The sequence below is a fragment of the Harpia harpyja genome, chromosome 11 (genome assembly GCF_026419915.1).
Source record: "Harpia harpyja isolate bHarHar1 chromosome 11, bHarHar1 primary haplotype, whole genome shotgun sequence".
Taxonomy (NCBI): Eukaryota; Metazoa; Chordata; class Aves; order Accipitriformes; family Accipitridae; genus Harpia; species Harpia harpyja.
In genome coordinates this window covers 6,865,271-6,892,981 of record NC_068950.1, presented here as the reverse complement: position 1 = coordinate 6,892,981, position 27,711 = coordinate 6,865,271, and the positions used below count along the sequence as shown (strand labels likewise).

Genomic DNA, 27,711 nt, shown 5'->3' with positions numbered 1-27,711 from the left:
ACTCCCAGCTAACTGATCTTCTGCATTTGCCTAAAGTCAAAGAGCCTTCGACGTGAGGAAGCTCTCCCTGAGCTTTATTTGGGGCTCCACTGGTGAGGTGGATTTCAGCCCCTTAATCTGGGCTGTGTCATCACTTTAGGTAACATTTTTGTCAAAATGCATGTAAAGGGGGAAACGGCAATGTATTCTCTAAGTTTCTTAGCCAGCCTAATAGCTTTGTGAAGTACACTTTTAATTTCATTGAGATAGTTTAGGATTTCAGCTTGCATAGAATTAGTGCTGTGCCGAGTTGTACTGCAATCCTTTTGCTTGATATCAAGTCCTATATTGGCTGTTTTCTAACTCCATCTGAAATCTTGGAACTTTATTAGCTTGGAATTTTTTCTGTAATTCTTTCTAAAGCTCTCTAAAGGACATGATTCTGACTTGTTGACTTTAACATGTAGAATTTAGTGATTTTTAATACCTGCATTAGTTATTGCTGAAATAGGAACCATGAAACAAGTGTGATATGAATAATTACCTCTTTTTTCCAGTTACAACCTAGAAACATTGTTGAGCACTGCCAGCATCTAATGAGCCCCACAGGGCTGGCTTGTTTCTGATGCACTAAGCGTTTAATGCTGCTGCTCATTCATTCTTTATTAATTGTCTGAATTTCATAATTGCTGATTTAGTTACAGTATTACCAGCTTGCCTTCCTTCAGTTTGTCACTGCTTTTCTGCCTGGCTATTCTCATCAGCCTTCTCAACTGGTCTTACTCAAGCTTTTTATGCAACTGTGGGAGAGCAGCTCTTTGGTGAGCGGTAAAAAATTACCGAAATAAATCCTGTATTTCACAACTTGGGGCGTAAATCTTGCTGTGTTCTGATTCAGCTCGTTTTGCTGAGCTGACCCCTTTCTGAAGCGCTGCATGGGTATGTTCTTATGGTGCCCCTCTCTTTGTCACCTGCCCTTGGGGTAGGTTTGGGGTGACTCTGCGCTCTTCTGCGGTGTGTCAGCCCTGCCTGCGGCCCCCTCCATGCAGGGGGGGGTGATCTCAGCTGCCTTGAGGCAGGGTCTGTCTTAGAGAGAAAGCATTTGGGGAAGAAAGCTAATCTTGAATACAGAACTTTTGTTTTCCTGCTGGGGCGGAGGAGGGTGGCTGGCTGGGCACTACCTGCACTGCTCAGCACCCGGCACTCCCCGGGTCCCCCAAGGCATCAGGTCTTGCCAGTGCCAGAAAGAAGCAGGAGGTTAGTTAGGGATTAGAGTAAATGGGCATGACTAAACTGCTGCAAATGGCAGTGCTTTTGTTTAAGCCAAGCTCATTCTAGCACATGGGTTCAAACCCACTGTAGCCTGGATGAATAGAGGCCATTTCTAGGCTCTTGTAGCTTTTTACCTTCTTCAAAGGGCGATTGCAAGGAGCCATCACCAAACAGCTTGTGCACTCGCTGCCTTTGCCTGCCTAGGTCGAGCCAATGCATATCTAATTAAAAATACCACAAATTCCAGTCAGATGTGGGGTTTCCAAGGAATGTGCTTCTGCTTATTTTAGCAACAGGTGGTAAGTATTAAAACGTGTACAGTTCATCTCTAGTTTTCTATCTCCAGGGCTGTGAAAAGCAGTGTGAAAGCGGTGCCTGCAGATGCGCGCAGAGCCCGCTCCTTGTTTTCATTAACCGAAGGGAGCAGCTCAAAGCCTGCTTATTTTGCAACCAGTTCGACCAGTATCCCATACGCGCCCACGCACCGATTAATTTGCACGTGCTATGCTTGGTCATCGGAGATGACAGCATGTGAAGGCAGGTGGGAGCTTGCTATCTCCCACACAGGTCCGGTCCGTGCTGTTATCACTTCCTTGGATTTCTGAAAGGGGTTTAGAGATGTTTTTGAGGCTGGGGGCTAGCCTGTGGCACGGTCTGCACTGACCTTCACGCCTGGCTGAGAAGCGCTGCTTTTCCCAGCCCAGGAGCAGTCGCTCCCACTCGGAGCCGTCACTGCGTGTGCCCAAGCTGGGGGAGAAATGATATGGCTGTGCTGGGATGGGGTCCCCAGCTTTCTCTTCTAAGCTCGGTATTAGTTAAGCCCCCATGAAGTAAGTGAACAATGACACGTGCGCAGGGACCTGCTGGTGGCTTTGATGAGCTGCTGGGTGGAGCTGCGGGATGTTGCTGGGAAGTGTGCTCCTGCACCGCCGGCCGCATGGCTGCATCCCTCGTGTGCACCCTGCTGCTGCATCCCCCTGCCCAGCGCCAGGCTTCCACGGCATGCAGAGCACCTGCAAGCTGCCTTGGCAGGGGGAGATACACTGATGTGCCTCAGGTCTCCTTTGAATCTCTGATTTTAAGGGTTTAAAAAAAACCCAAAAAACAAACCTTAAGATTGGGACGGGGAAGTGTGGATCCCCTAAGGGTTTCTTGTAAGGGAGGTAAATAATCTTGTAAATGGAAGTCTGCAAAAGAGAGGGTGAGAATAAGCTGTTACCTAGAGGAACTTTCTCCATTTTAACCCTATGATTGATATTGATTTAATTTTTACCAGTTCTGATTTCTCTGAGATTCCTGTGAAACTGCTTAGACTGAAGACAGCTTGTGTACGTGTCCCAGTTTGCCACCTCAACTCATGAAACTTGGAGGTAGTGAGAGGAGGTTGGAGGAAGTGGATCAAGGCAGCTATCTGATATCTGGTAGGAAATAGCAAACTGAGCAGAAGGAATTTATTGTGAAGTATTCAGTGTTATTGGAAAATATATTTTGCATGATAAACGGGTATGCTCTGATCCAGGGATTGTTTCAAAGCAGCAACCTTAACTCTGCTCTGCTGCTCTCACAACATGGGTATTTTTAGACTGGTTCCCATTTATACCCATCAGTACTCGCGACCATCACAGACGGTTACCAAAATTAAACCTGAAGTTGGATGGGAAAATAGGCACTGACCTTGTCAGTACAAACCAAAATCATATCTTATTTCAGACAAACACATGCACCTCAGAGCCACATTTTCCCATATGTGCAAATGCAAACTCTGAGGAACCGTGGGAGAGTTTTAAAAAGCATCGTTAAGCCCAAGAACGAGCATCCAATACTTCATTACTCCTCCCCTCCTTCCAAATTACTGTGCCCTTTAATCAAAGTCTAGCTACTGGCAAAACCACCAGCACTGGGGTGTAGACAGAGTGAAATTTAAGCCTGAGGCGCAGCTCAAACCTGAGCTGGCAGGATGGCAGAGGTGTCCAGCACGTTTGCCCGTGCCGTGCCGGCGGTTTGCCGATGGAGCCAGTGGGAACCTCAGTCTAGCCCCCAAATGTCTCAGTGACTCCGTGCCCTGCAATGGGAGCCATCCCCACTGCAGTTGCGAGCACTGCAGGCTGGTTTATCCCAGGTTTTGTGACAGGAGAAGGGAGCACAAGCAAAGCGACCACACGGAGGGGATCCCCAAATCTCCTTGCTGTCCTTGCCTCTTTGTCTCCCAGCCCCGGGAGGGAGCAGGGAGGTGCTGCTGGCATCCCATGGGCGAGCGCCCTGCTGGTGCGTGGGGCATGGGCATGGGCAGGTACTTTACAGCTGCACGTGGGAATTGGGGTGGTAAGACATCCTCGCCGAAGCCGCAATGGGACTGCATGCCCATGGCGAAGGGTCGGGGGAGTCTTCAACAGACACAGGCAGCAGCCCAGCACTTTGGTAGGGTGGCTTAAGGTAGTCTTCTAAAAATGGTGTTTACTCCATTTATTGCTGATCGGATTAGTAGGCTAAGCAGGTATTCCAGTGTACTCCCCTCCAGCAAGCTTGAGGAGTCCCCTGTGGGCTTAAAGCACAGCCAGAATAGTGGACTGTCAGGTATTTTGAAGCCTTGTTCAGAAATGCCTCTTGGATGAAGCTGACCACCCTCCTGGGAGGTATTGTGCTTTCCAGACGCTTTATCCCCCGACGTCTGCTGCTGCCCCAGTAGAGCTGGGGCAATGCACGAGGGAGACATGGGCCAGGGCAGGCTGGCAGGTGCCTTTCTGCTTTCGGGGCAGCAACCACAGCGGAAGGGAGTGATGCTCCACGCCTGGGTACCCCGCTGGCAGGACCCCTGGCTCTCTGCTGCCCTAGCCGTCTGACAGCCGGGCTCTCGGGAGAGGCAGTGCTGCCTCTGCTCCCTGCCGTGGGGCAGACCATGCCCAGCTGTCTGCTGGACACCATCCCGCTATTCCCAGACCCATGTGTGGCTGGGATGGTCGGGGACTTTTCTGATCTGCGAGGCTACTCCTGGCCGGGTTGCATCTGTTTGCTACTGTGTCAAAGCCGTATTTTAAATAATTCCCTTTTCCTCTCCAGTGCTCTTTTCTTTCTGCCACTGTGTTTAGAGATCCTGGTCGTGTTCTCTTGTTCAGCAGAAATGGTTAGGGTCCTCCTGGATGGCCAGTGCTCCCTGCTGAAACTCATCGGGAAGCCTTTCACTGTGCCTCTTCCTTGCCCACATAAGTGTGCCTGGGCTTGTGCTGCGTTATTCTAACAAGATCTCCACCTCAACCCGCACAGTGGCGTTGCAGCTTGCTCGTCCTTATCAGGCACGGTTGCATTTGATGCATCCCTTATGCATGCAGCCAGTCCCAGCACACAGCACCTCTGCACCTGGCAAGGTGGGTGCAGTGTGTGCCTTACCGACGCGTGGGCTTTCCCAGCCTTTTGGCCCAAGAAACTGTTGGTTCACAGGACACACGGGCACGTCGCGGTCCTGTGCTCACCATGCTGCCCGCCTTGGTGTGGTGCAGCCCCTCCAACGCTGCACATCATGCTCCTCCTCCAGTTAACAAAGCACCAGAAGGAAAAAAAGAAGAGATGAGATGTTCCTGCCTGCGATCGGTTCCTAGCACTTCAGCAGGACCCTGGTGCTGAGCTCTGGGTGTCATTTACCCCACGAAGGGCTAGCGGGCAGCAGGTGCTGCCTTCCTGCTCCTTCTGCTTTCCGCACCCATCCCCGGAGCAGCTTGGCAGCCCAGCCAGGAAAGGGCCGTGTCCCTCCCAGGTTCCCATTCCCGCACAGCCCACGGGTGGCTGTGAGTCATCCGAGGGCACCGGTGTTGGTGCCATTTCCTTGTGTGGTTCAGTAAAGCGAAATCTTTGTCCCCTGCACGGTGCTGTTGTTTGCCGTTCCTCCCAATTACTGCTATTAGGGTCTCAGCAAGGTTTCTCAGGCTTCCCTCCTGTGGGTTACGCCTGATGTCCTATACATTTCTGAGATTTACTTTCATTCCCTGTGTTTTCAGCAGCAGAAATTGCAAGGTATGTGGTTTTCCCCCCCGAGTTGTTAATTCTTGGAGCTGTGGAGCCTGTGCCGATTGAACTCAAGCTCAGCTGTCATTTTGTAGTAAGTTAATTCTTCATCATGAGAACAGTACTGCTCCTCCCCCCAAAGTGCTGGGAAAGCCTTCGCTAGTCTGCCACGTCTTTCATTAGCGTGAGCTGACCTTGGGTTAAAGTCTAACTCTAAAGGTATTTTATTAGCTGCCGTACCAGCCAGCTGCGAGGAGGAGCTGCCGCGGGGTGCCAAGGGAGGTGGGCACCGGCTTCCAGCCCCCTGCCCCGCTCCCCTGCCAGCTCTGCACTTGCGGTTTCATTCCCGTGATGAAGTGGGCTGCAGGAGCCGTGGGAGAGCTGCCCGGGCATCACCACGGGCAGAGGTCAGAGCTCGGGCTGCTCACGTCGCAGGGTCCTTGCCAGCCAGCCCTTCGCGTTCAGCCAAGGTGGCTCTGTGGGATCCGGCTTTGCTCAGAGTTTCATGTCCTTTCTGTATAAACACAAAGAAATACAGTTTTCTGGCAAAAAATACATCTTCTTCTATGCTTTTTCTTATAGCAGATTTTTTTTTCTCCTGCTTCCCAGGCTAGCAGAGTAGCAATGAGTTTTGTGGAAATTGCTTTTTTCCCTATTAACTGAATTCTCAGACCACTGCTCTTTCCCCAGTACAAGCTTGTAAACCTTTTTTTTTTTTTTTTTTTTTTTTTGAGGAGGGGGATAAAGCATGGAAGGGAACAGGGACAGCTTGATGCATTTAGGGGAACTTTCATTAAAAAATTTTCTGTTTATTTGTATTCTGCTAGCACAATCTGACCATACAGCATTCCTGGTACCTTCCCTTACTGATGGAGAGTGCTAGTGGGCAGACTTAAATCTGTACCTGCTGCAGTTTAGATGGGCTGGAATGAAATGAGGGCACTTTTATTCAGGTTAACCTTTTTCAGATGCTTGTGAATGTGGGGGGATGATGATGAATCTAGAAAGATATCATCTCTCCTCTTTAGTGTCTGATCTGCCTAATCTCACATGCAGTGCGTGGTTGCAAGTTTTCTTACACTTTTACTGTGTAGAAACAGTGCGACAGGGATAGATAACGTGTTTCTAACGACGCTGAGTTTTCCATGCTTTTCACACATACCCATCACACTCGGATTCATACATAATTTTACTCTAAGCTGACAAGGTTACATGCGCTCTCTATTAAGCAACATATGTTACTCCGTTCTCCAGAAAGGGCAATGTTAATACTCTGCCAGTCAGAATGTGTTGCGCAATGGTGCATACACCAGCTGGCATTATTTTCCATCTGAAGTTATTTAGGTAGTGAACCCCGCAGAAAAGACAGATGTTGAAAATAGACTCCCACTAACCTGAGGTCAATGGTAAGGCCCTCGTGCTCTGACAAAATAGATGTTTCTTTTCTAATTGGGATGATGAACATGTTTTTTTGTGGGCAGTGTAAAATTAAGGGAGAACCTTTATTCACTAATTAGCTAGAGTTTACAAGTGATCTAATACTTCTTTTTCATTAGTAAGACCATCTTTACTTTTTTTTTCTTGAATACTTTTAAACTTTGGCATATCTGAAATGTTCATTTTCAATCTTTGCTTAAAATTTTTAATAGAGTGCTTAGAGCTTCAGTTGGAGACCGACTGTGGAGCTGTGCAAGTCCAGGAACAGGCGGGTTTCTCTGTTGCTCTTTCCATTTTCTGTTTCCCTTTCCCTGAAATAATTTCTTATCTATCTTCTGGGATTGCCACATTTCTATAGCCAATAATTAATATAATTAACCCAGACTTGGAGTATTATTACAGATATTTAAATATCCAGAATCATGCCCAAGGTGGGCAGATTATCTGGGTTGAAGGCCAAGAAATCTCTTCTGACCATCACACCATTTAGTTAGTTACAAGTAATACAGTGAAACGCTACGTGGTGTGAAACAAAGGGGATCGTGGGGAAATTGCAGAAATCCTCCTTCCTTCCTTGATCCCAAGCTGGATGATTATTTCTGTATCATTTCTTTATTAAACAGTAGGCTGGGATTCAGCAGTCCAAGCTGGAGCCATCGATAGCTGAGCTTATCATCCTGGTTCCCTCCATGGAAGGAGATGTGTTTTTTCTCCTGAAGTAGTCACCGAATATCAGAGTGTGGCATCTGGAGAGCGTGGGGTGAATTGCCGTCACCCAGCTCCCTGCACCCGGTTACAGAGGCATTCCTATGCTCCTGTTGCAATGCGTAGCAAAGCATCCCCTGAGCATCCCTGTCCCCTCCTGGCAGCAGAGTGGGTCCCACACTGGTGGCTTTGAGAAACCCCACTTTTGCTTTGGTTTTTTGTTTTGCAGTTTTGTATTGGCTCGGTGAGAAGCTTGTTAGCAGCGATGATGTGATTTTTAGTGCACCTTTGGGGATGCAGAATGTATTCCCAGCAAGGGTTATATGGCATTGGTCCAACGTCCGTGGAAACGTGCAGGTTTTCCTCTCCTCTGGGTCAGCTGGTGCCCACGGGCTTCGGATGCAGCGGCAGTTGCTCTGGCTGTGCAGACAGTCTCAGAGTCCCTTTGGTGGCATTTCCCACCCCACCATCACCTCTGCTCTCCTCCCAGCAACAGGGAAAGCTAAAACCCTAATGCTTTGCATCTCTCTTAAGCTTTCTCTCTCCGTTCCACAGCAGAAGGAGGGATGTTGACAAGTGTGGTCAGACCCAGCAGATCTCCATGCCCAGGGCTGACAGAGCTGTGGTCAAGAGTAGCTCCAAGCCAGGGAGGTCCCAGTTGGTCACATGGAGAGAGGGTTCCCATTGCCCAGTTAGTAAACAGGCTTGCAGGGCAGGTATTTGCAAGGGCAGGTCCTGTCGACATGCAGCACATCAGCGAGACCACCTGAGATGTCCAGCAGACTTTGGGAACAAAAAGCCCATACTGGCATCTGTAGTCTGCTAATGGAAAGGATTGGCCATTGCCTGGGAGAGGTCCAAGGAGGCAGTGGAAGGTCAGCTACCCCTCCCAGGCTGGGGAGAGCTAGGGTGGACGCAGGGCACCCAGTCCAGCCCCGAGTACTGCTCCTGGGCTGGTGCCTTGGGCAGACGGCGACCATCAGCCACTGCCTTCCCAGGAGCTGCAGGGACTTGCTGGGGGAGTGCAAGGACTTGTGATGAGACATGCCTTTCTCCTGCCGTAGCCAGTGAGCAGCATCCCGGCACGCAGGGCACTGAGCGTGGCTGGTCATGGCAGCTGCTGTCACTGCTAATGTGAACTGCTGCACCGTGAGCCGGCAGGTCTGAGCACAGATTCTGCCCTGCACGTTTTTGGGTTCATCCCTTACAGTCTCTGTGGGTCAAATCTTACTTAGAGGAACTGCGCAAACCTCATGTTCCTTTTGACCCTAGCCAGACCTGCTGCTTGGGTTGAAATCCCTCTGGTTTGCTGAATTAGCCTTGTGAACAAGGCAGAGCAAATTGCACGCTGTGGCTGTAAGCAGGGGGGTAGCAGCACATGAGTGGTGTGCTGGGCTCTGCAGAGCAGTACGTGCTCCCTCTCGGTTTGGTCTGCTGCCGCCTTCTCCTGGGTGCTTTTCCTCCCTTCTTGCACCTATTTGCCCAAACTCAAATTTGAAAGTCTGGGAAAATCAGCAATGCATCTTCTGGCCTGGGGGACTCGGCATGTCTGCCCCACGTAGCCCAGGGATGCAAGAAGCGGCTCGACTGAATTGCCATTTTATTGAATCCTCTTCCTCGCTAATTTGTTATTAAATTATGGTTAGTGTTTCATTAAAGCCCCAGTGGGCATGAGTTCATTAGCGTTTTATTGGCTAGAGCTGCGCTTTGTTGCACGGGAAATGTATCCCAAAGAGCGTCTGCACTCGTTGGAGTGATTGTGCTAATGAGCTCTGGTTGGGGCAGGGTGTGTAACAGCTCTCTAAGCGCATGGCTCGGACTTGCAAAGGAGCTTGGCTCTCACCTCAGCGTCAGGATAAAGGCCTGGATTTATGCAAGAGCTTAACAAATATGGCTGGTTGGCCTTTCTGAGAATTTGACTTCTTTACTCCCGTTGGCTCCTGCTGGAGTTTTGCCGTGAGCCATCAGCACAAGGGGACTTTGGCTTCAGCGTGGCAGAGGCAAACAGCTTTCCCCATGGCACTCCCCTCTGCCAGTCTCGGGGCGAGCCCGGGCAGAATCCCTTGGCTCCAGCCGGGGACTGCGGAAGCCTCTCCGAGGAGCTCTGCATTGATTCTGTCCCTGAAACATATGCCGGGGCTGGGTAGCATCTTTGCTGAAACAGCCTGGCCTGTCTGCATTACTGTCCTGGGGCTGTTACTCACCCAAAAACCAGGCTAAAAATAGTCTCTCTAACCCTGAGATATTTTTCAGGGTTGCTGTCTCTTCCAAGCCCACATTAATTAGCACTTGGGATGGCCCAGAATAGAAACCCCACGGCTCCAGCAGCTCAGAATTGCAACCTGATGTTTATAATCAATGATTGTTAGGACCAATAAATCAGGCTGCAGCTCCACAAGGTGCCGTGCAGTCGCTCTGGGCGCTGAGAGCATCCAGCTCAGCCCGCAGCTCCTGGAAAAATCGCATGCAGAGCTTCAGAAGGTGCTGCATTAATTACTCCAAGGTAGCCAGGCTGGTGCTCACCTTTTCAGGGCTAAATCAAGATGTTTCTTTAGTGTTAGGTACCAGACACACTGCTGTCATCTCGGTACTGGTCTGGTGTCTTAGCAAGGCACAGAGAAGGGGCTCTCGGATGCAGTTTCACCTCTGCTTGTAATGATGGGGAAGGGGAATATGAGAGATGGGACTTGGAAACCCACACTGGTGGGCTCTTTGGTGAGGGACTCTGGTGAGACCCTTCTCCACAAGGAATAAGCCCTGTAAGCAGCATATGGGTATGTGCTGGGGATTTTGAGGCTGACTGTAGCCATGATGGGAGCCTGAGCTCTGCTTCCTTCAGCCCATCACCATGGCTTCAGCCCTGGAGCAGGTGGGCTTGCACAGCTTGCCTGGTCTGTGTACTGGGGAGGGCAGAGCTATGTTCCACCCCCACTGTTTTCCGAGTCATCTGTATCTCCCATCCCTGTTGGCAACTTTAAAATGGCTTTGAGGAATTTTATTTTCAGGTCTTTTATCATGCGATCACAGGTCAGGGCCAGCAGCTTTTCCTGCCTGCTGGCTCCGGCTGCCAAAGTTAATACATCATGCAGTGCTGGAAATGTCACACCAAGGCTTGGCGCGGACTGGAGGCAGGGATTTGCATCGGGGTGCCTGCCCTGTGTTCCCTCTGCAGAGAGACTGGCGAAATAACGAGAGGATAAATTAAATTCCTCTTCCTCAAGCATGTGAGATGCAGGATGCAGGGTTTTTCTGCCGCTGGGCAGGCGCAGAGGATCTGTCCCCACTGCTGTGTGCAGCACCCTGCGTGTGGGACCAGCACACAGGGTACCTGATGTGGGTGCACCCGTGGTAGACTGGTTATGGGACTCCCCAAAAGTCCCACAGCAGGAGGTTGCTCAGCCTAAATGGCCTGTTCCACTGCCAGCCCCCTCCCCGCTTGTAAGACTTTAGATGCAAAAGTGGCTGGATTTTAGGGGATCTTATTCTTTCCCCGGGCCAGACCAGAGCTTTGTGTTTAGTCACTGATCTTTGGAAGTTCCTGTTGGGTTTTTTTCCTGTCCAGTGACTTCTAATTGAAGTGGGTAATTGCATTATCCCATCCCCCCTGGAGAGGTTCACAGAGTCCTCGGTAATCATCTTCAGTTTTATACTGAGCCCCCCAAAAAACCCACTTGAAATACCATTTTCCTTACCAAAGCTCAGCAATGGCCACAAGCCAGTGGGGCAAACCCGGCTGGGCTGTGGAGCCCTAGGGGCTGGCAGGGCTGGGGAGGTGGTGGTCCTTCTCTGGGGAGGTACAGCCCTTCGGAGGGGCAGAGCAAGTGCCTTTGAAACACAGGTTAACATTTCCAGCAGCATCCTGGGCTGAGCAAAGCATTATCCAGAGCTGGGGGCTGGATTGCTTTGGGGCGTGCTCCTCCAGATGCTGGGCACAGGGACACTGCAGGGTAAAAAGGCCCCCTGTCCTGTCCTAGCATGGATGCGCAGGCTGATGTGGGCATGTGCTCAGGGAGGTACGTGGGGTCGAGGAAACCTTTCCCTGTCCCTCTCGTCCCTTCCCTTTGGAGCCTGTTCAGCCCTCCCTGGGGCTTTCCCCGTGCAGGAAGGCTAATTCAGGTGTTTTCTTCCATCCCCTGCAGTATGAATTTAAAGCCAAGAATATCAAGAAGAAGAAAGTGAGTCTCATCGTGTCAGTGGATGGTGTGAAGGTCATTCTGAAGAAGAAGAAGAAGGTAGGCAGCCCTGGTCCCTGGGGCAGCGGTGCCTCGGCAGCAGGAGCCCTCCCCTTGCGGTGCAGGGACCTGCAGCATCCTTGAATTTCTGGGGAACTCTGGTGGGCTGGGAGAGGGAGGATGGGCTGGGATCAGCTGTGTTCCAGATGAAGCCATGTTCCCACAGGGTGGCTGAGCCAGTCCTGATGCAGGTATAGAAAGGGCCCGGAGGGTCCCGTGGGAGGTGATGTGGGACATCGCTGGTGCCCAGCAGGATCCGGCCCTCAGTGAAGGGTTGCAGGGGAGCAGCAGCAGAGCTGTGACAAGAGCTTCCCAGGTCTGTCCGTGGACTGCCTCTGCCCTGTCCTTGATCTCAAGAGCAGCATCTGACGTACTCATTTTCAGCTTCTTTCGTTGCAGAAAAAAGAATGGGCCTGGGATGAGAACAAAATGCTCGTCATGCACGATCCCATCTACAGGTAAGCCTGCTTGGTGGGGGGATGGAGGCCTGGGTGGCTCTGTCATGCCGTTTACCCCACGCCACACTGGCACCATGCTGGGGACTGGCCATGGAGAGCCGTCACCGTCCTGGTGGAGGGCAGCTCCCCTCCCTTGCTGTGCTCTCCTAAAGTCCCCAGCTCTCTTCCTCTATCTTGTTGGCAAAAGCTAACAGCATGGGCCATCTGTGTCCCAGGGAAGCCGAATGGGAGTGAGGAACAGCCCCAGCCATGCTGGGGAGGGGGCAGCAGGCACCTGAGCGAGGAGGCCAGCTCTCCGAGCAGGCAAGGAGGAAGATTGAGGTTTGCATTCCTTGGTCCCTGGAGGGCTCCTGGACCGCTAGCTCTGTCCCTGGGGGCTGATCAGAGAAAGCGCCGTGCTGCCTTCGCAAAATGCTTGCTGCTGCTGAGTCAGCAGGCTAATTTTCCCAGCCGAGGCAAAACCACTGCCAAAAAAATTTCTGATGGGCTTTAGCAGGGGCGTGCTGCAGAGGCTGGGCATCTGCCAGCACCCCAGGACATGCCCTGGGAAGCACTGGCTGTGGCCTTGCCTGTCTCCTGGGCACCATGGGTAATATGTGTGTTGTAGATGATATCCTCCCCTCCCTTCTGCCTTTGCAGGATATTCTACGTGTCTCATGACTCCCAGGACCTAAAGATATTCAGCTACATTGCCAGGGATGGGTCTAGCAATGTCTTCAGGTGCAATGTCTTCAAATCCAAGAAGAAGGTAAAGATGCTGGGAGGTGCACCCCACTATCACAGGGTCTTAATGGGGCGGCTGGGGCAGGACCCCGTGGCACTGCGCTGCAGCTGGTGGCCCGGAGCATCCTGGTGATCTGAGCTCTGGTGCCTCAGTCCCTGTAGGAGCACACAGAGACACCCAAGAGCTGCACAAGGCTGGGGAGGTCACCAGGCAGAGGCAGCCCAGCTGAGGTTACGGTCCCCCTCTCCCTCTGCAGAGCCAAGCCATGCGCATCGTCCGGACGGTGGGGCAGGCATTTGAGGTCTGCCACAAGCTGAGCCTCCAGCACACCCAGCAAAACGCAGACGGGCAGGAGGACGGAGACAGTGAGAGGAACGGGGACGACCTGGATGTCCCAGGTACTCTGCAAGGGCAGAGGCAGGGGTGGCGTGGGGGTCCTGGAGCCTGGCAGACACCGTCTGCAGAGTCACCGTCTTCCCATACCGCTCCTTGCTGCCTGACACCTGCGGGGAATGGATTTGCACAGCAATCTGGCCTGCCGTGTCTTGGGCTCAAGCTGGGATCTTGCCCAGCAAGGAGCCTTCGCTAGGTGTTAGCCATCATCCTCGCAGACATCCCCCTTGCTGGGAGCCTATTAGCAGCGCCCGGGACTCTGCTGGGCGCCTAAGTACTCTCCGTGCTCTGCTGCACACGCTGCAAACATTTCCTCGCTGCTTCCACAGAAGAGGCCCTAAGCACAGACCTTCTCTGCATCCCAAGGTGCTCGCAGGGCTGGGTTCGGCTCTCTGCCGTGGACCCAGCTTGTGGTCCATCGCCACCTCCGCAATTCCCTGCGTGTGCAAAGCCATGCTCGGGATCTTGCATCGCGCTCCCAGGGCTGCAGGCAGCCTGTGGACCCTCCGCTCCCTTCTCAGCCCCGTGGGCGGAGGGTGCAGGGCTGCATGCTCCTGGCTGAGGGGCTGCTGGTCCAGCCCCATCACCACAGGCTCTGTGGGGCCCCGGGGAGCTGCCGTGCTCCTTGGTGCCAGTGGCTGTGCTGGAGGGGAGACGGATGTTTTGCAGGAGGTTGGTCAAATATCTCCGGTGCCTGTCAGGATGCTGGCAGATCCTGCTGCCCATCTGTGTGTGGGCTGCCTGCCCTGCCCTGCCGCCCCGTGCTGGGCGCTAGGTCCCCCTCATCCCAACAGGAGCAGCCTGGGCTGTGCTGTGGTTTCCTGCCTGCCTCTGCCACCAGCGCTGTCGTGATGACCTAATCATTGGGCTGTCCTGGACCGCACATTGTTTGGTTTTCCTCCGCACAATATCCCGGCCACGATATGCAGTTCCCTGGGGATTTCTGGGCATCCGTTTTTTGGGTTGTTTTTTTTCCCCATAATCTCTTGTTTACCTTTCTTTAGCTTTCCCTGTGTCTTCTGAGGCCCATTTGTCCCATATCAGGGGTTTTGGCCGCTGTTCCCCAGGTTTGATGTGCCGGGGCTGGGTGTGTTTTTGGCTGCAAGCCCCATCCCGAGCAGCAGCAGGAAGCACAGCCCTGTCGCTCCGTACCTGCTTCCCCCCAGAGCTGGAGGGTGGGTGACAAGGGGCAGTGAGAACCAACCGGTGGGCATCACTCGCCATACCATGGGCACACCGTAGCAAGCTCCTGCTCCAACTGGGCTGTGCTCTGCTCTGACGCTGCTCCCTCAGCCTGCCGCCTCACCAGTGCGGAGAGGGCGGCCGCCTCAGCGGAGGAGACGGACATCGATGCCGTGGAGCTGCCGCTGCCCGGAGCTGACATCCTCGACTTCAGCCGCGGCGTGACCGACCTCGATGCCGTGGGCAAGGAGGCGAGCGCCTACACCGATGCCAAGGTGCGTGGGTCCCTGCGCTCCACTCTTGGGGCATGGTGCGGCCCTGGCCCCGCGGCTCTAATGTGCATCCGGGGGGCCCGGGGATCAGGAGGGATTGTGCAGCATTCCCTGGCTCCCGGATCAAAGCCATCTGCCGCTGCAGGGCTGCCCTTTGGCTCGGGGCCCGGGGCGCTCCTGGAGAGCGCTGTGCTGAGGCTCAGCTATGTGCAGCCACACGGAAAGCATCTGGGGCAGAGCTGATAGGGATTTTTTTCCACCAAAAAAAAAAAAACCCCAACTTTGATACAGGGGAAATTCCCATGGGAAGCATCAGCCTTTTCGGGAATTTTCTACAAAAGTATTTGGGCTGTTGTCAAAACTGAAAAAATACTGTCTTCAAAGTTTTCAGCACCCCCAGCAAAGTGTGCATTTGCTTTGAATGCAGTAGCTTCTTTCCTGGGTATTTTGGGGGGCTGCTCTGTGCCGCAGCCTGTGTGTGCCTGGCGGCTCTCCGTGGTGAGGGGCACAAGATCACACTTTCAACATTGGTGTTTTGCAGGGCTGCCTCCACCCTGAAGATATCCTGACAGCGTCGCCCAAGATGCTGCTGCCCTCGTCTGCCCAGCTGCCTGACCTGGGAACACCCCTCTCTGCCCACCACCAAATGCAGCTTCTCCAGCAGCTCCTGCAGCAGCAGCAGCAGCAGACGCAAGTGGCCGTGGCACAGGTTCTCCCCTCTGCTCTTTTCTGGGGGTAGCGGCAGGGCTGGGGCACGCTACCGAGCCCCTCGGTACCACCGGAGTATCCCCTGCCTGGAGGCAGTGTTGAAGGCAGGCAGCAACATGGGGAGGGCATGGTGGTTGTGGGAGAAGCTGGGGCACAGGGGATGAGGATGGACCATCTCCTGGGCTGTGCAGCAAGGGGAGAGGAGTGGCAATTTGCCCTGGTCCCATCACAGAAGATGAGGTGCTTATGTCCACTTGCCACCCAATTTTTTGGTCCTTTGGCCCCTGTCTGCTTGCCAATGCCTGGCCTCAGCGTTAGCCCCGGCTGACTGCTGCCTGGGCTGTGCAGCTGGCACCTCGTTCTCCATGCAGGTATTTCTCATTTAAGCAGCTCTGGCTGTTTTATCCAAGTCATTACCTTAGCTTTACTTGTTCCCTGACCCCTGGCAGAGCTCTCTGCAATTGCTCAACTTTCTTCCTGGCTTAAACGATCAGCTCCAGCAGCCTTTCTGTGCTTTCCCGTGGCTTTGCTCTTCTCACATCAGAAAATCAGCATTGGTCCTTCTGGCTGAGCTGCTGCCCTGAGAGCCCGCATGCCTTGTGGGGTCACGGGTTCAGGAAGTTGCTTTCCCCTCTGGAAGAGGGACCTGCATCCTCAGGAGATGCTTTATGTCTGCCCAAGTATAGTGTTGCTACAGGCAAAACTTACTAGGCAAAGCTGGGTCCTTCTGTGGTAGGGACTGTTCACCTTTGGTAGTTCCCAGTCTTTGTGTACCTGCAGAGCCTTGCAGTGGCAATTTCTTTGTCCTTCTACTTCCAGATAAAAAAATCTAAAATAGTGTAATGCCATTTCTTGGCTGGCTCCTGGGATGGCAGCCAGTAGCCTCATCCTCCTCTCTCCAAAGGGCTGACGCCCTGCTCTGGACCTCTGCCCACCCCAGGGCGGTTCATGTCCCAGGAGCTGTCACTTAGCTGCTCTCTAATGCGTGCCGTGGTGATTTTGTATCGTTGTAATTTATTAATGAAAAAGTTGGGCCCTGTCATGTCAAATGCCTTTCAGATGACTGCATGCATTACATCCATACCTCTATCAATGGCACTTGTTATCTTCTCTCAGAAAGTAGTGAATCAATTTGTCTCTGAACACGTGGTGATGGGCACAGACTTAATTCTTTACTAACAAAGCCGGGAGATCCACTGTGTTGACCAGGATCTGTGCTTGGTCTGTAGCTACGGGGACCATCCTGTAATTATCTCGGCCTCTAATTACTTGGCTGAGGATGAAATGCCATTTAGTTCCCTCGTTGATCAGAGGCTTGCTTTTGCAAGCCGTTTCCCGATACCTGTGAAAGTTCCTTCTCTTGAATTAAGGTCAGGAGTCCTTCCTGGGTCTTGTCCCCAGGGGGCTGGTGGCACGAGCCACTGCCCCTCTGCAAGACGTGACATTTGGGCTCTGCTCGCATCTTCTCGTGGCATCACCTGAGCATCTACCTGGCCCCAGCTGCAAATGCCTGTGATGGAGACAGATGCTGACTGCAAGGAAGGATGAATTCCAGGCTGATGCTGCCAACACTGAGCTTTGGCACCCACTTAGCATTTAAACATGATTCCACCTCTGCCAGCTCAGCTCAGGGTTTCTGCTTCACCCACCAGCACTTGGCAGAGGGTCCCTGTCCCACCGTGCTGCTGTGTCCCACTGTCCCACCGCTGGCAGGAGGAAGAGGTGACTGTGGCTCCTGCAGCTGTGGTGTGGGGTGTCTCACTTGGCTGGGGGCCCGCAGGCAAACCAAAAGGGCTCTGTGCTGCCTGCTCTGAGAATAAGGTATTGCACCCCCTTGCCCTTGGTCTGGCTTAACATGGACAGTTCCAAGTCTCAGCCCCTTGCCTGGCCTCCTGCCACCCCCCGAGCTCCCTGGACTTCAACTCTGCTCTGCCAAGGGCACTGCCCTGCCGCCTTGCTGGCTGCATTTGGGCAGCTCAGGTACCCATCCAGGAGGGCAGGTGGCCCCCAGCTGTGCTGCTTTTGGGGCCCTGCAGCCGCAGCAGCAGCTCACAGCTTTAGCAGGTACAGAGAGCTCCCCCGGCTTCCCCAAGGTCGCTTTCTAGGCCAGGATAAAATTGGGGGGGTTTGTGTGTTTTGGTTTTTTGTTTGTTTGTTTTTAAACCCGTGCTTTCCTGGTTCCACACGAGCCTGGCTGGCTCAGTCCTTGCTGGAGAGAGGAGCGCTTGTAGAGCCCTGGGTGGGTGGCAGGAAGGGGTGCTGAGCCGGTGTGACCCCCGGGTGGCTCTGCACTGCCGTCCCCTTGTCCGGAGTACGCTCCTGGGGCTCTCCTTGCTCGAGCTCAGATCAGAGAGCTGCCCCCACTGCCCCTGGGCAGGGGCTCCTGGCTGATCTCACCCAGCAGCGTCGCACCCTCCCTGGAACGCGGTGCTGGTGGTACAGATGCTTGCATATGGGTAGTTATGCTGAAATCAATGGGCTCCTTGCCCGCGGACTCCCCGCGGTCTAACGTCCAGGCATTGCTTCCCAGGGCCAGAATGAGCAGCCAGCTCGTGTCCCCAGAGCCACCATGTCTCAGCAGCGCTCTGCCATCTGCGTTGCTCCAGGCATGTCGTGCCTGTCACAGCCGGAGCCGCCTGCAGCTCCAGGGCAGCTCTGATGCCAAAGCCCCTGCTAGCGACAGACGCCGCTGGCAGGACCCTGTCTCTGGGAAACCTGCCCAGAAAGACAGCTCTGCCAGGGCCGGCTCGCAGCGCATGGCTGCGCCTTCATGCACCCGCAGCCCCGTCCAGTCGGTTGAGCGTGTCTTCTCTTCCGTATCCATCTGGCTTCCTCCTGAGCTGCCCTTTCGTCATGCATTCGCGATGCGCGCGCGTGACTGATGGTTCAGTCAGTGCCGCCTCCCTTTGCCTCGGGCTTTTCCATCGGAGAGGCCAGGTGACCGTGCGCTGGATTTGCTGAGCGTGGCCTGGTGTGACACTGCCGTCTGCCCCTGCTCTCCCCACCACATCTGCGGGTACCCACAGGGAATGGCTTCTTCATCGAATCATTTGGTGGGATGCTGGTGAGCCCTGGTAGACGAGCAGGGGTGGCTGAAGTCGAAGTTTTCAGTCCTTGAGCAGTACCTCCCGCACGCTCACCCACTCTCTCCTGTCACACAGGTCCACTTGCTGAAGGACCAGCTGGCCGCGGAGGCGGCGGCACGGCTGGAGGCCCAGGCTCGCGTGCACCAGCTCCTGCTCCAGAACAAGGACTTGCTGCAGCACATCTCGCTCCTGGTCAAGCAGGTGCAGGAGCTGGAGCTGAAGCTGGCAGGGAACACCACCAGTAAGCGCTCCTGCCCCTTCCTCTCCCCTCGCAGCTAGCCGGGTCTGTGGAGGACATGAGTGTGGGTGTTTCTCTTGGGGGTTTTGTGCATTTCCAGTGGTTTTGTGTAGGGGAATATTAGCGCCCTTCTGGCCTGGCTTGTGCGTGTGCAGCAGGGTGCTTGCATGCAGTGTGGGAAGGGGCATGGGGAGGGCTGTATAGACAGGTAGTCACATACGTCCATCAGCTAGCTGTATGTCCGCTTTCCCCAGTGGCTGCATGCTCTAGGCCAGCTCCTTACCTGCCCAAGAGCCCTTCCTTGACCTTCCTCTCCAGCAGACGTGGCCATCAGCTCCCTGCAGGAGCTGGGGTAGGAGACAGATAACTTTTTATCCTACAAAACTGGCTCTTTGTTGGCCAGCAGCAGCTCCTGGCACCAGTGACACCAAATGAGCCCCCCCAGACGGTGGCAGTGGGGAGGTTGACACCCGAACGGCCCCAGACTGTCCTCCTCTGGCCAGTCTGCAGCCCGCTGTGGTGGTCGGGGGATGCCCAGGCAAGCCGGGGTGGCACTGCCTGTCTCTCAGCCGTGCCCTTCTCTTGCAGCAGGCTCCCAGGACAGTCTGCTGGAGATCACCTTCCGCTCCAACGTCCTCCCCGTCCTCTGCGACCCAACCACCCCGCAGCCCGAGGACACCCACCCGCCGCCACTGGGCCCCGGCTCGGGCTTCCCCAGCTCCGTGGGCAGCCCCATAGGTAGGAACGACTGTCTGGTGAAGCTGGAGTGCTACCGCTTTCTGCCGGGCTCAGGGCCACCCGCTCCGGAGCCAGCGCTGGGCAGCCTGGAGCTCATCAAGTTCCGCGAGTCGGGCATTGCCTCCGAGTACGAGTCCAACACGGACGAGAGCGAGGAGCGCGACTCCTGGTCCCAGGAGGAACCGCTGCGCCTGCTCCACGTCCAGCCCAGGCAGGACCTGGGCGACAGCCTGGAGGACGAGATTGCGGTATAGGGGTCGTCAGGAGGTGGTGCGGAGCTGCTGGGACCTGCCGGAGCTGGGGCGGACCCTGGCTGTAGCCCCCTGGCCCTGGCAGGGACGGGATGGCCCGGAGGGAGAGGGGGGCGGAGGAGGGAGCGCGAGGCTTCCAGAACATGTCCGGGAGGCGTGCGGAGGTGAGGACGGAGCCGTGCCGAGGGGCTGCGGTGCGCCAGGCGTGCTGTGCTCCAGCGTGCATGGGCTTGTGTGCTGAGCTGGAGCGTCCCCGCTTTGCATCCGGACAGCGAGCTGACAGCTACCCCCTGGTCCCCATCCCCGTGCAAGCTGCGTTTCAAGGTCAGGCAGACGCAAAGGACTCCCTCCCGGATTAGCCACTGCTGGTGGTGGGGAAGCAGTAAAGCAGATGAAGGTTTTTGCTGGGGGAATGAGAGAGCAGGCACAGGGCAGTGCGTGGGGACAAGAGGGAGCAAGGAGGCAGCGCCGGGGCGGTGAGCAGGGACAGAGCCACTGGCAGGGGGTCTGGCCCTCTGCGTGGTGGAGAGGGTCGGAGATAGGTCCAGGGCCGTGCTAGCAGGGTGGTTAGGGTCGGCGATGGTGTACTGTCGGTGTGGGTGTGCGAGTGAGAGGTGAGGCAGAGGGAGACAGTGGGGACGAGCCTGGGAAGGAGCTGAAGGGGTGAGATGAGGTTGTGCAGGGTGGCTGGGTGCAGGCAGCTCCTGGCAGGGTGATGGTGTTTGTGGCACTTCCAGGACAGGGTTTGTCCCTGCCTGAGGCAGGTGGAGGGCGTGCGGGCACTGCCTGCTCCTCTCCTGGGCTGTGGGGCGGAGAGGAAGGCATGGCTCGGCACGGAGCAGGGACCCAGGGCACACAGCGCGGGGCTGTGGAGTGTCCTTCACCTCATTGTCCAGTCCTTGGGCTCCTTGGCATGGCTGCCAGGTTTCAAAGCCTTTCTGGTGCTCTCAAGTCATGTTTTCAAGCACTTCCCCGCACCCCTCATCACCACAAACTCCCTGCTTTGCTTTATAGACAAGCCCTCCCATTTCCACGCAGTCGTTTGCCTCCGGACCAGGGCTGGGGGATGCAGTGCTGGCATCAGCCGTGTGCAGGGATGGGCATGCTTGCTGCCCCTCGATGGGGAGTGAAATGCTGGTGTCTGCAGGGGGGGTCCTTCACATCTCTGGTTTGCACCCTCCAGAAAAGTGAATCCAAGATCTCAGGATCCCCCACCAGACCCCAAGACAGCCATGGCTGAGAGCCGTCTGGGGGCCTCCAAGGGATCCAGAGCTTGTTTCTTTTCTGCAAGCACATTTATCAGCTGCCTGTTGCTGCAGCCTCTAAGAGGCCATGGCTGAAGGGGTATGAACCAGAGTCCTGATGTCCCCCCTGCTCCTTGAGGAAACACTCAGCGAGGTGGGGATTGGCACAGTTGTCTTCCTCCCCATCCACCCTCCTGTCCTGCTTCTGCTTCGCTTTGTTGCTTCCCTGCTGCTCTCGCCTTCGCCAGCTCTGTCTCTGCTAGATCTGCCTGCAACTAACCCCTAGCTGAGCATCTCCCAGACATGAGCTCTTGCCCTCCTCCAGGGCTTAGCTCAGCTTCTGAGGAAGGTCCATCACCTCTTTCTGCCCCAGTCCCTTTGGGACTGAAGGCTGCTGATGAGTGAGGTGTGGGTGAGACCCCTGGGGTCAGTACGAGCTGTGCTATGCACTCTCCACTGCAGGAGGAGGCTCGACACTGTGAGGAGCTAAAGAGTCCTAGTGGGAAGCAAGGACATGTTTCAGTGTCCCCAGCAGTGGCCTGGTGTCCAGGGGAGCCCCTGCACCAGCCACAGAGGGGCCAGAGTGGGAGCCATTTGGGACACGGGTGCTCCTGTCCTCTGGCCACCAATACCTCCGTATGCCCTGTCCCGCACTGCTGTGGGCACAGCTGTGTGCCAGCCCCTCTGCTGGGGACGCCGACATCCCACTGTCAGCTTGAAGCAGTTGGAAGTTAAAGCATGGGGTGGGAGGCTGGTCCTGCCAGGAGGGAGAGGTGGAGATGGCAGCAGGCACAGGACGTGGCGCAGGCAGGGTAGGGATGCGAGGGTGAGCTCAGAGAGGGATTTCCATGTGGGCAGAGAGATCGTGCAGGAGAGGGGACAGCAGGAGCTTGGCCATACACACAGGGAAGATGAAGAGAGAGCCTGGGAGGAGCAGCAGCAGGCAGGAGGTCTCTTCCAGGCTGGGCTGCCTCAGAAAGCAGGCAGGGCTGAGCCATCTCCCCACGCCACCGTTCCTGCCCGTCCCTGCTGCACACGCGCAGCCGAGGCAGTGCCCCATGAGTTGCTCTTGGGACCAGCTGTGGGCTTGGGCTCCTGCCCGGCACTCTGCCTACAGGGGCGGTGGGGGGTGCCCCGTGGGCTGGGGGGTGCTGCTGGAGCTGGGTCAGAACCTGCCAGTGTCCTGCCACACCATGGGTGTACATGTGTAAATGATCCTCCTCTTAACTCAGTGCTGCCTCCAAGACGCCTCTCTAGCCTCTTACTTTTGTTATGGACCTTGACCGGGGATTTATAGCTATATTTTTTGTCCTTTCTTTTCCTACAACTGTCGTGTTACTAACTGTTGATTCAATCTATCTGGGAAACCAATCTGTCAATGTAAGTGCACTTAACCCTTGGGTGTTGTCATTAGTCGACTGGCTTTTGCTAAATAAATCTTTCTATTTCTCAAGGCTTTCTGTAGTCTATTCCTTCTCGCTGACTCTCTCTCTTTCTGTACTTCTCTCCTCCTCCACGCTGGGAGCCAGCACCAGCGGTGGCATCCCTTGGCCTTGCACAGACCCCCCTCAACCTAAGCCTCCTCCCCTGCGGGACCCTTGCTGGTGGTGCCAGCCACAGGCTGCTCATGGGAGCGAGGTGCCCCAAACATTGCTGGGAGTAGAGGGGTTTCAGTCTTCCCCTTCAGCCACCGCACAGCGCAGGCTCGTCTCAGGGCTGACCCAACAGCTCGAGGGTGCCGAGGGGTTCCCGGCATCTGCAGAGCTCCCCACAGAGATGCAAAGCAGCCCTTTCAGGGGCTCGGGAGATTTTTGGCTGCTGGGGAAGGAAAAGTCGGGAAGAGCCTCTCTTAAAGGATGGCAGAAGTGTTGCGTAGGCAAGAGTAGCAGGCAGACGGGGCCGGCTGCTCCTAAACCAATTTATTCTGCCGCTGGCAGGAGCGATGGAGCAGTGCCCTCCCGCGGTGGCTGTCCGGCTGGCGGGGCTACACGGGCACCCTGGGGGCTGCAGCCTCCTGCTCCTTGTGCTCCTTCTGCCACAGGGCCTTGAGCCTGCGGTAGTACACCTTGCAGCTGTAGCCCTCCTGGGAGCTGTGCTGGATGTGGGCCTTGACCGACCACAGCGTGGGGAAGACGCGGCAGCACGACACGCACTGGTAGCCGTGCTGGGGCACCGGCTGCCACTGGGAAGCGGCGAGGATGTCCCGGAATGTGATACTGGCTCTGCTCCTGGCTGGTCTGTCCCTCTCAGTGGGCTGGAGCTCATCTGAGGAGCCAGAGGAGGAGCAGATGATCTCTGAGAGGTCATCAGGCTCCTCATGCTCCTGGGTGCTGGAGGCCAGGCTGGAGGAGAGGCTGCCCAGGTGCTGCTGGGCGGCTCCTTTGGTGCACATGAAGTAGCTGTAGGGTGAGAACCAGGGCCGGTAGATGGTGCAGGTGCGGGCAGGCAGCTCGCTGTCCGGCGGGGCTGCGGGGCCACAAGCTGCAGAAGAAAGAGCCTGCAGTGAGTCAGGCATCCCTGTAAGAGCCCAGCCCGCCATGGGGTTGGGAGCAGTGCTGGGGACCCTTCCTCTCTGTCTCTGTGGGATGCAGAGGTGGCTGGCTCTGTCCCAGTACATCCCCCCGGCATGGAGGGTACCATCCCTCCCCCCACGGGACGCAGGGGTAGAGATGGGCACAGGATGCTGGTGGGCACTGAGGCATCAGCACAGCACAAAGCTCACACAGCAGCCCGCTGGAGCCTTCCCACGGAGAGCTGCACTGGCACAGGGGCAGCGATGGGGGGGGCGAGCTGGTGCTCCTGGGGGCAGCACCCACAGCTTTGAGGATTCCCGCTGGGAAGACTTGGGGGAGAAACTGGTGTAGCTCAGAGGTGGGGTGTGACCGCAGAACCCTGCCAGGTCCCCAGAAAGCGCCTGCTGCCACAGACCTACCCGGTCCCCTTTCCCCACCCATGCAGGAGGACATGCCCTGCCAAATCCCTCCACGAACTGTCTGCCCGCAGGCCCTTGCTGTGCCGTGGGAGGCTGAGTGGTGCCGTGGCCGGGCCCAGGAGGTGCAAGAGGGATCCCTCCCCACAGGCAGTGCCGGCTGCTTGCAGCCCCTGCCTGGCTGCAGCTGGTGGGCACCAGGCTCACCGGGCAGGCTGGCAGGGACACAGGGACACAGGGTCTCTGGGCTTCTTGTCCTGGTGCTGCAGGGCACAGCCCCGATGGAAGCGGTGGGCAGGATGAAGCTCTCCATCACCCTTGTGTAGCCGGTGTCTGGCTCCTGTGCCATGGTACCCATGCTGTCATCAGCTGATGTCACAAAGGGATGATGTCACATGTGTACGGTGCACAGCCGGGATGCTCCTGGGCAGTGGGCTCAGCCCCCGGGATCTCTGGGGAGCTTGGCCAGCACAATGGGACAGCCAGCCTGGGCTGGAGGGGGTGCCTTGGTGGCGTGGGCAGCGCAGAGCCCAGGCTGTGGGTGCCCCCAGAGAACCCCCTGCTGCTTTGCGGGTGCCTGGCTGATAAGGGCCCCACATGAGTCCCATCTTTGCAGGCAGCATGGCAGGTCCGGGCAGGGGGTCAGCAGCACACCTCACCCAGCAACGTGGAAGGGACAGGCCCGCTGTCCCCTTGCTGTTCCCTTGGTAAATCCTCTTTCTCTCTCTTTCTTTCCACAACCTGCTTCCCAAGTCACTCGGTATCAGGTAAGAGATGCTCTCGGTGTGTCGGCAGTGCCAGCATGGAGCCCTGGGCTCACTGCTACCCCATCTCACCCCATGCTGTCCCCAGTGCATGCACTGCCCTGTGCAGTCCTGGCATGGCCCGGCTGCCCACAGCCTCCGCGGGGCTGCAGGAGCAGCCTCCCTGTCCCCCAAATTGTGTTGCCATGCTGCTGGGTTGGGAGCTGACGGGCGGATCTGGGATGTGCCGTCCCTGCCGGGGTCCCCCCTCCAGCCCGGCTCACATCCCCTCTCTGTCCCTTTTCCCCCTCCAGTGGACCAGAGCATGTTTGAGAACGCCAGCGCGGCACCCACCCCGCGGCCGCGGCACGTCCCCACCACGGCAGGCACCCTGCCACAGCCCTCCCGCCCTGCCGGCAGCCAGCACCTCCGCAACCTGGGCAAGGCCGTGGGGGCCAAGGTGAATGACCTCCTGCGCCGCAAGGAGCCGGCCGGCCTCCCCAGCGTGGGAGTGATGGAGGTGAACGCCAGTGCTGGGGCCATGCTGGGCACGGGACAGCCGGCTAGCGAGGACGGGTGAGTGTCCCCACGGTGTGCACCCTGCGGCAGGGCCGTTGGGACAGGCTGGAGAGGCCTGAGCATGGGGCTGTATGTGACTTCTCCTCTGTGCTTCAAGGGCTGTGGGGCTGGATGCCTTTCCCCGGCTGGACCCCCCGCCCCCCGTTACCAAGAAGCGGACGCCACGCGCCCTGAAGACCCCGCAGGACATGCTTATCGCGCCGCAGCCGGCGGGGACCAGCCTGAGGAGCAGCACGGAGGAGCTCCCCGAACCGCCTGCAGCCCACCCTGACCCTGCAGAGGAGCAGCCAGGGATGAGGGACCTGTCCCCTCCAGAATGCCCTGGGGTCCCCAGCATGACCAGCATCCCAGAGCCCAGTGGGGACCAGCCCACCGGTGCCCTCCCTGTGCCTGACCTCATCCATAAGGGCAGCCTAGAGAGCCAGTGGCGAGCGGGCGAGAGGGCTACCGAGACCTCACCCCTCATGGAGAAGCCCCCCCGGAGACCAGGGCTGGAGCACGAGCCACCGGGGATCATGGCGCAGCCAGACCCACGTACGCCCAGCTGGGAGGTGGAGGGGCCCCATCCTGACCTACTGTCCTTTGAGTAGCAACCGGGGAGCAGCGACAGGGGCACCGTGGGGGCTGGCTCTCCCAAACATGTCTCTCACTGCTACTTGCCGGTTTTGGGGTCATTATTTTGGAGATGGAGCCCTGGGGTGGCAGGAGCCATTGCTGTCCCAGCGTGGTATGTGGGGATCCATGACACCCCACTTCTCCCCAAATTCCCAGGGGGAATTAGCCTGTCCTGCCATGGCTTCTGCAGCCCCATCCCGGGCCTATTCACCCTGGTCAGTGCAAAGCTCCCGTCCCACCATGGTGCCACCATTCTGTACACAGCCTGGGGCCATGCTGAGCTGGGGACCAAGGGCGGGCTCGCTCAGCAGCCCAGGTCCTTGTGTGTGGGTGCAGAAGCACCAGCCTGCCCCCAACCCCATCAGCTCTGCCAGGGCAAGGGTCCCACGAGCGTCCCACACTGTTCCCCACATTTGCCCTGGCTGCCCTGGTCCAGAGGATTTCCCAGCTTATGCCATGTGCTTGCTGAGACGCCCCATGCTGGGGTGCCCGCAGCCTCACCCAGCCCTAGTGCCTAGTGCCAAGGAGCTGGGATGGCAGATGTGCCTAGGACCTTCTCCAGGTGCCAACCCCTTGGTGTTAGTCTGCCCAGTGCCATCTCTTTGCAGTGGAGCCCCAGCTACGGGAGACCCGCTCGTGGCACAGGCTCTGGTGGGGAGCAGGGCTGGATGCCTGAGGCCACACAGCTGCTGGCCAGTGGGCTCTGGCAGGGAGCCGAGCTCCCCATCAGACCTCCCTCCAGCTCCCGCTTGTTTCCTGGTCTCGCCCCAGCCACCACGGACCAGACCGACCTGCCCAGGCAGGCAGCCAACTCCGTGTGGGCCAGCATCACCGCTCCTTTATTTCCTGGGACGGTGACGTCTTTGCGAGACTGGGACACAAGAAGCCACGTGGTCCTTTTATACTGCTCTATGATTGTTTCTCCATGAATTACAGGAGAGGTTAGCCAGCCTGTGGACCCCTGGGCCGGTGCAAGGAAGCAGCTGCAAGATGGCACTTTTTGCTTAGAGCTTTTTGCTTAGTGCATCCTCACCACAAAGGTGTTTTTGCGAGGAAGAGCTCCAAAGACCAAATTTGGTCTGGAGGAGGCTAGGGGCTCATGGATGGGGCTGCTCCTGGGCCACACAGGGTGGTTGGGCTGAAGAAATGTCTTCCACCACCCAAAGCCATGTTGTGGTCCTGCTGAAGGAAGGAGGCCGTGAGCGTGGATCCCTTTGCCCTGGGAGCAGCCACCGTGCCTCCTTGCCCGTCGGCGTGGTGGGTGCCATGGCGGCACCGGGGCTCTGCAGCGCTCAGCCCTGGGAAGGCTCCGCTGAAGAGCGAAGGAGATGCCAGAGATGCACAGAGCCTGCGGGCAGCTGGCGGTCGGTGCTGAGGTATAACACACCCTGCGTATAATGTGATTAGGCCGTGCATGGCCAATGCGACCCCACAAACAGAAATCTATATGAGTATGTATATGTGTATGCTGCCTAGACCTACGTTGCGTTGTATATTTTGATGGAAACAAGGGCTTGTAGCCCTGCTTTGAGGAACCAGCATCTTCCAACCCTGTCGATCACAAGGGAACCTCACTGCTGGTCCAGTCCCTCTATTTATGTTGTCTAGGGTGTGTGTGTAGTTTGGGACAAAAGATGCAGATTGCACAATAAATTTTTTTTCTTTTTTACCCACTGACACGTAGCAGTCCTTTGATGGGAAGGGACCGCCTGCACCAGCTCGGTGTAGCCCCGAAGCCCCCCGATGAGGCCGGGGACCTGCCGGATGCTCCTGCATGGGGGCTGCAGAGCAGAGGAGGGAGGCAGCAGTCCCGGCAGCCCCGTGGAGCTGAGGGGTGCCGGGGAAAGCCGCCTTCCAATGCCAGGCTTGCTGGGGTGATGGCATGAGATGATGGGGTCTGCCGTGTTAAAGCCACGGGGTTAAGGGAAAT

The 27,711-nt window shown here is 56.4% G+C and overlaps 3 protein-coding genes across 4 annotated transcripts in view; 2 read left to right on the top strand and 1 right to left on the bottom strand.

Moving 5' to 3' along the window:
• Positions 1-22,368, top strand: part of NOS1AP (nitric oxide synthase 1 adaptor protein) — a 42,558-nt gene extending 20,190 nt beyond the window's left edge. Inside the window, exons 3-10 of one of the 2 annotated variants that reach the window (XM_052801670.1) lie at positions 11,529-11,621; positions 12,021-12,079; positions 12,719-12,827; positions 13,060-13,201; positions 14,490-14,653; positions 15,192-15,359; positions 18,520-18,685; positions 19,271-22,368. In XM_052801670.1, coding sequence (XP_052657630.1) covers positions 11,529-11,621; positions 12,021-12,079; positions 12,719-12,827; positions 13,060-13,201; positions 14,490-14,653; positions 15,192-15,359; positions 18,520-18,685; positions 19,271-19,674 — 1,305 coding nt within the window. In that variant the 3' untranslated portion in view covers positions 19,675-22,368. Of the gene's footprint in view, positions 1-11,528; positions 11,622-12,005; positions 12,080-12,718; positions 12,828-13,059; positions 13,202-14,489; positions 14,654-15,191; positions 15,360-18,519; positions 18,686-19,270 lie in introns of both variants that reach the window. The other variant, XM_052801669.1, reaches the window with a different exon arrangement.
• A 125-nt stretch (positions 22,369-22,493) lies between these two features.
• Positions 22,494-27,450, top strand: C11H1orf226 (chromosome 11 C1orf226 homolog). The gene is given in 7 exon segments (XM_052801671.1): positions 22,494-24,260; positions 24,262-24,339; positions 24,341-24,397; positions 24,399-24,472; positions 24,598-24,611; positions 24,902-25,163; positions 25,264-27,450. Coding segments are annotated over 7 exon segments (999 nt in total). The 5' UTR covers positions 22,494-24,239; the 3' UTR covers positions 25,757-27,450.
• On the bottom strand, positions 22,900-24,157 carry SPATA46 (spermatogenesis associated 46). The gene is made up of 2 exons (XM_052800360.1): positions 24,052-24,157; positions 22,900-23,396 (listed from the first exon to the last, which is right to left on the bottom strand). Exons 1-2 carry the CDS (start codon positions 24,155-24,157, stop codon positions 22,900-22,902), a joined length of 603 nt encoding a protein of 200 aa, XP_052656320.1.
• Positions 27,451-27,711: the final 261 nt, after the last annotated feature.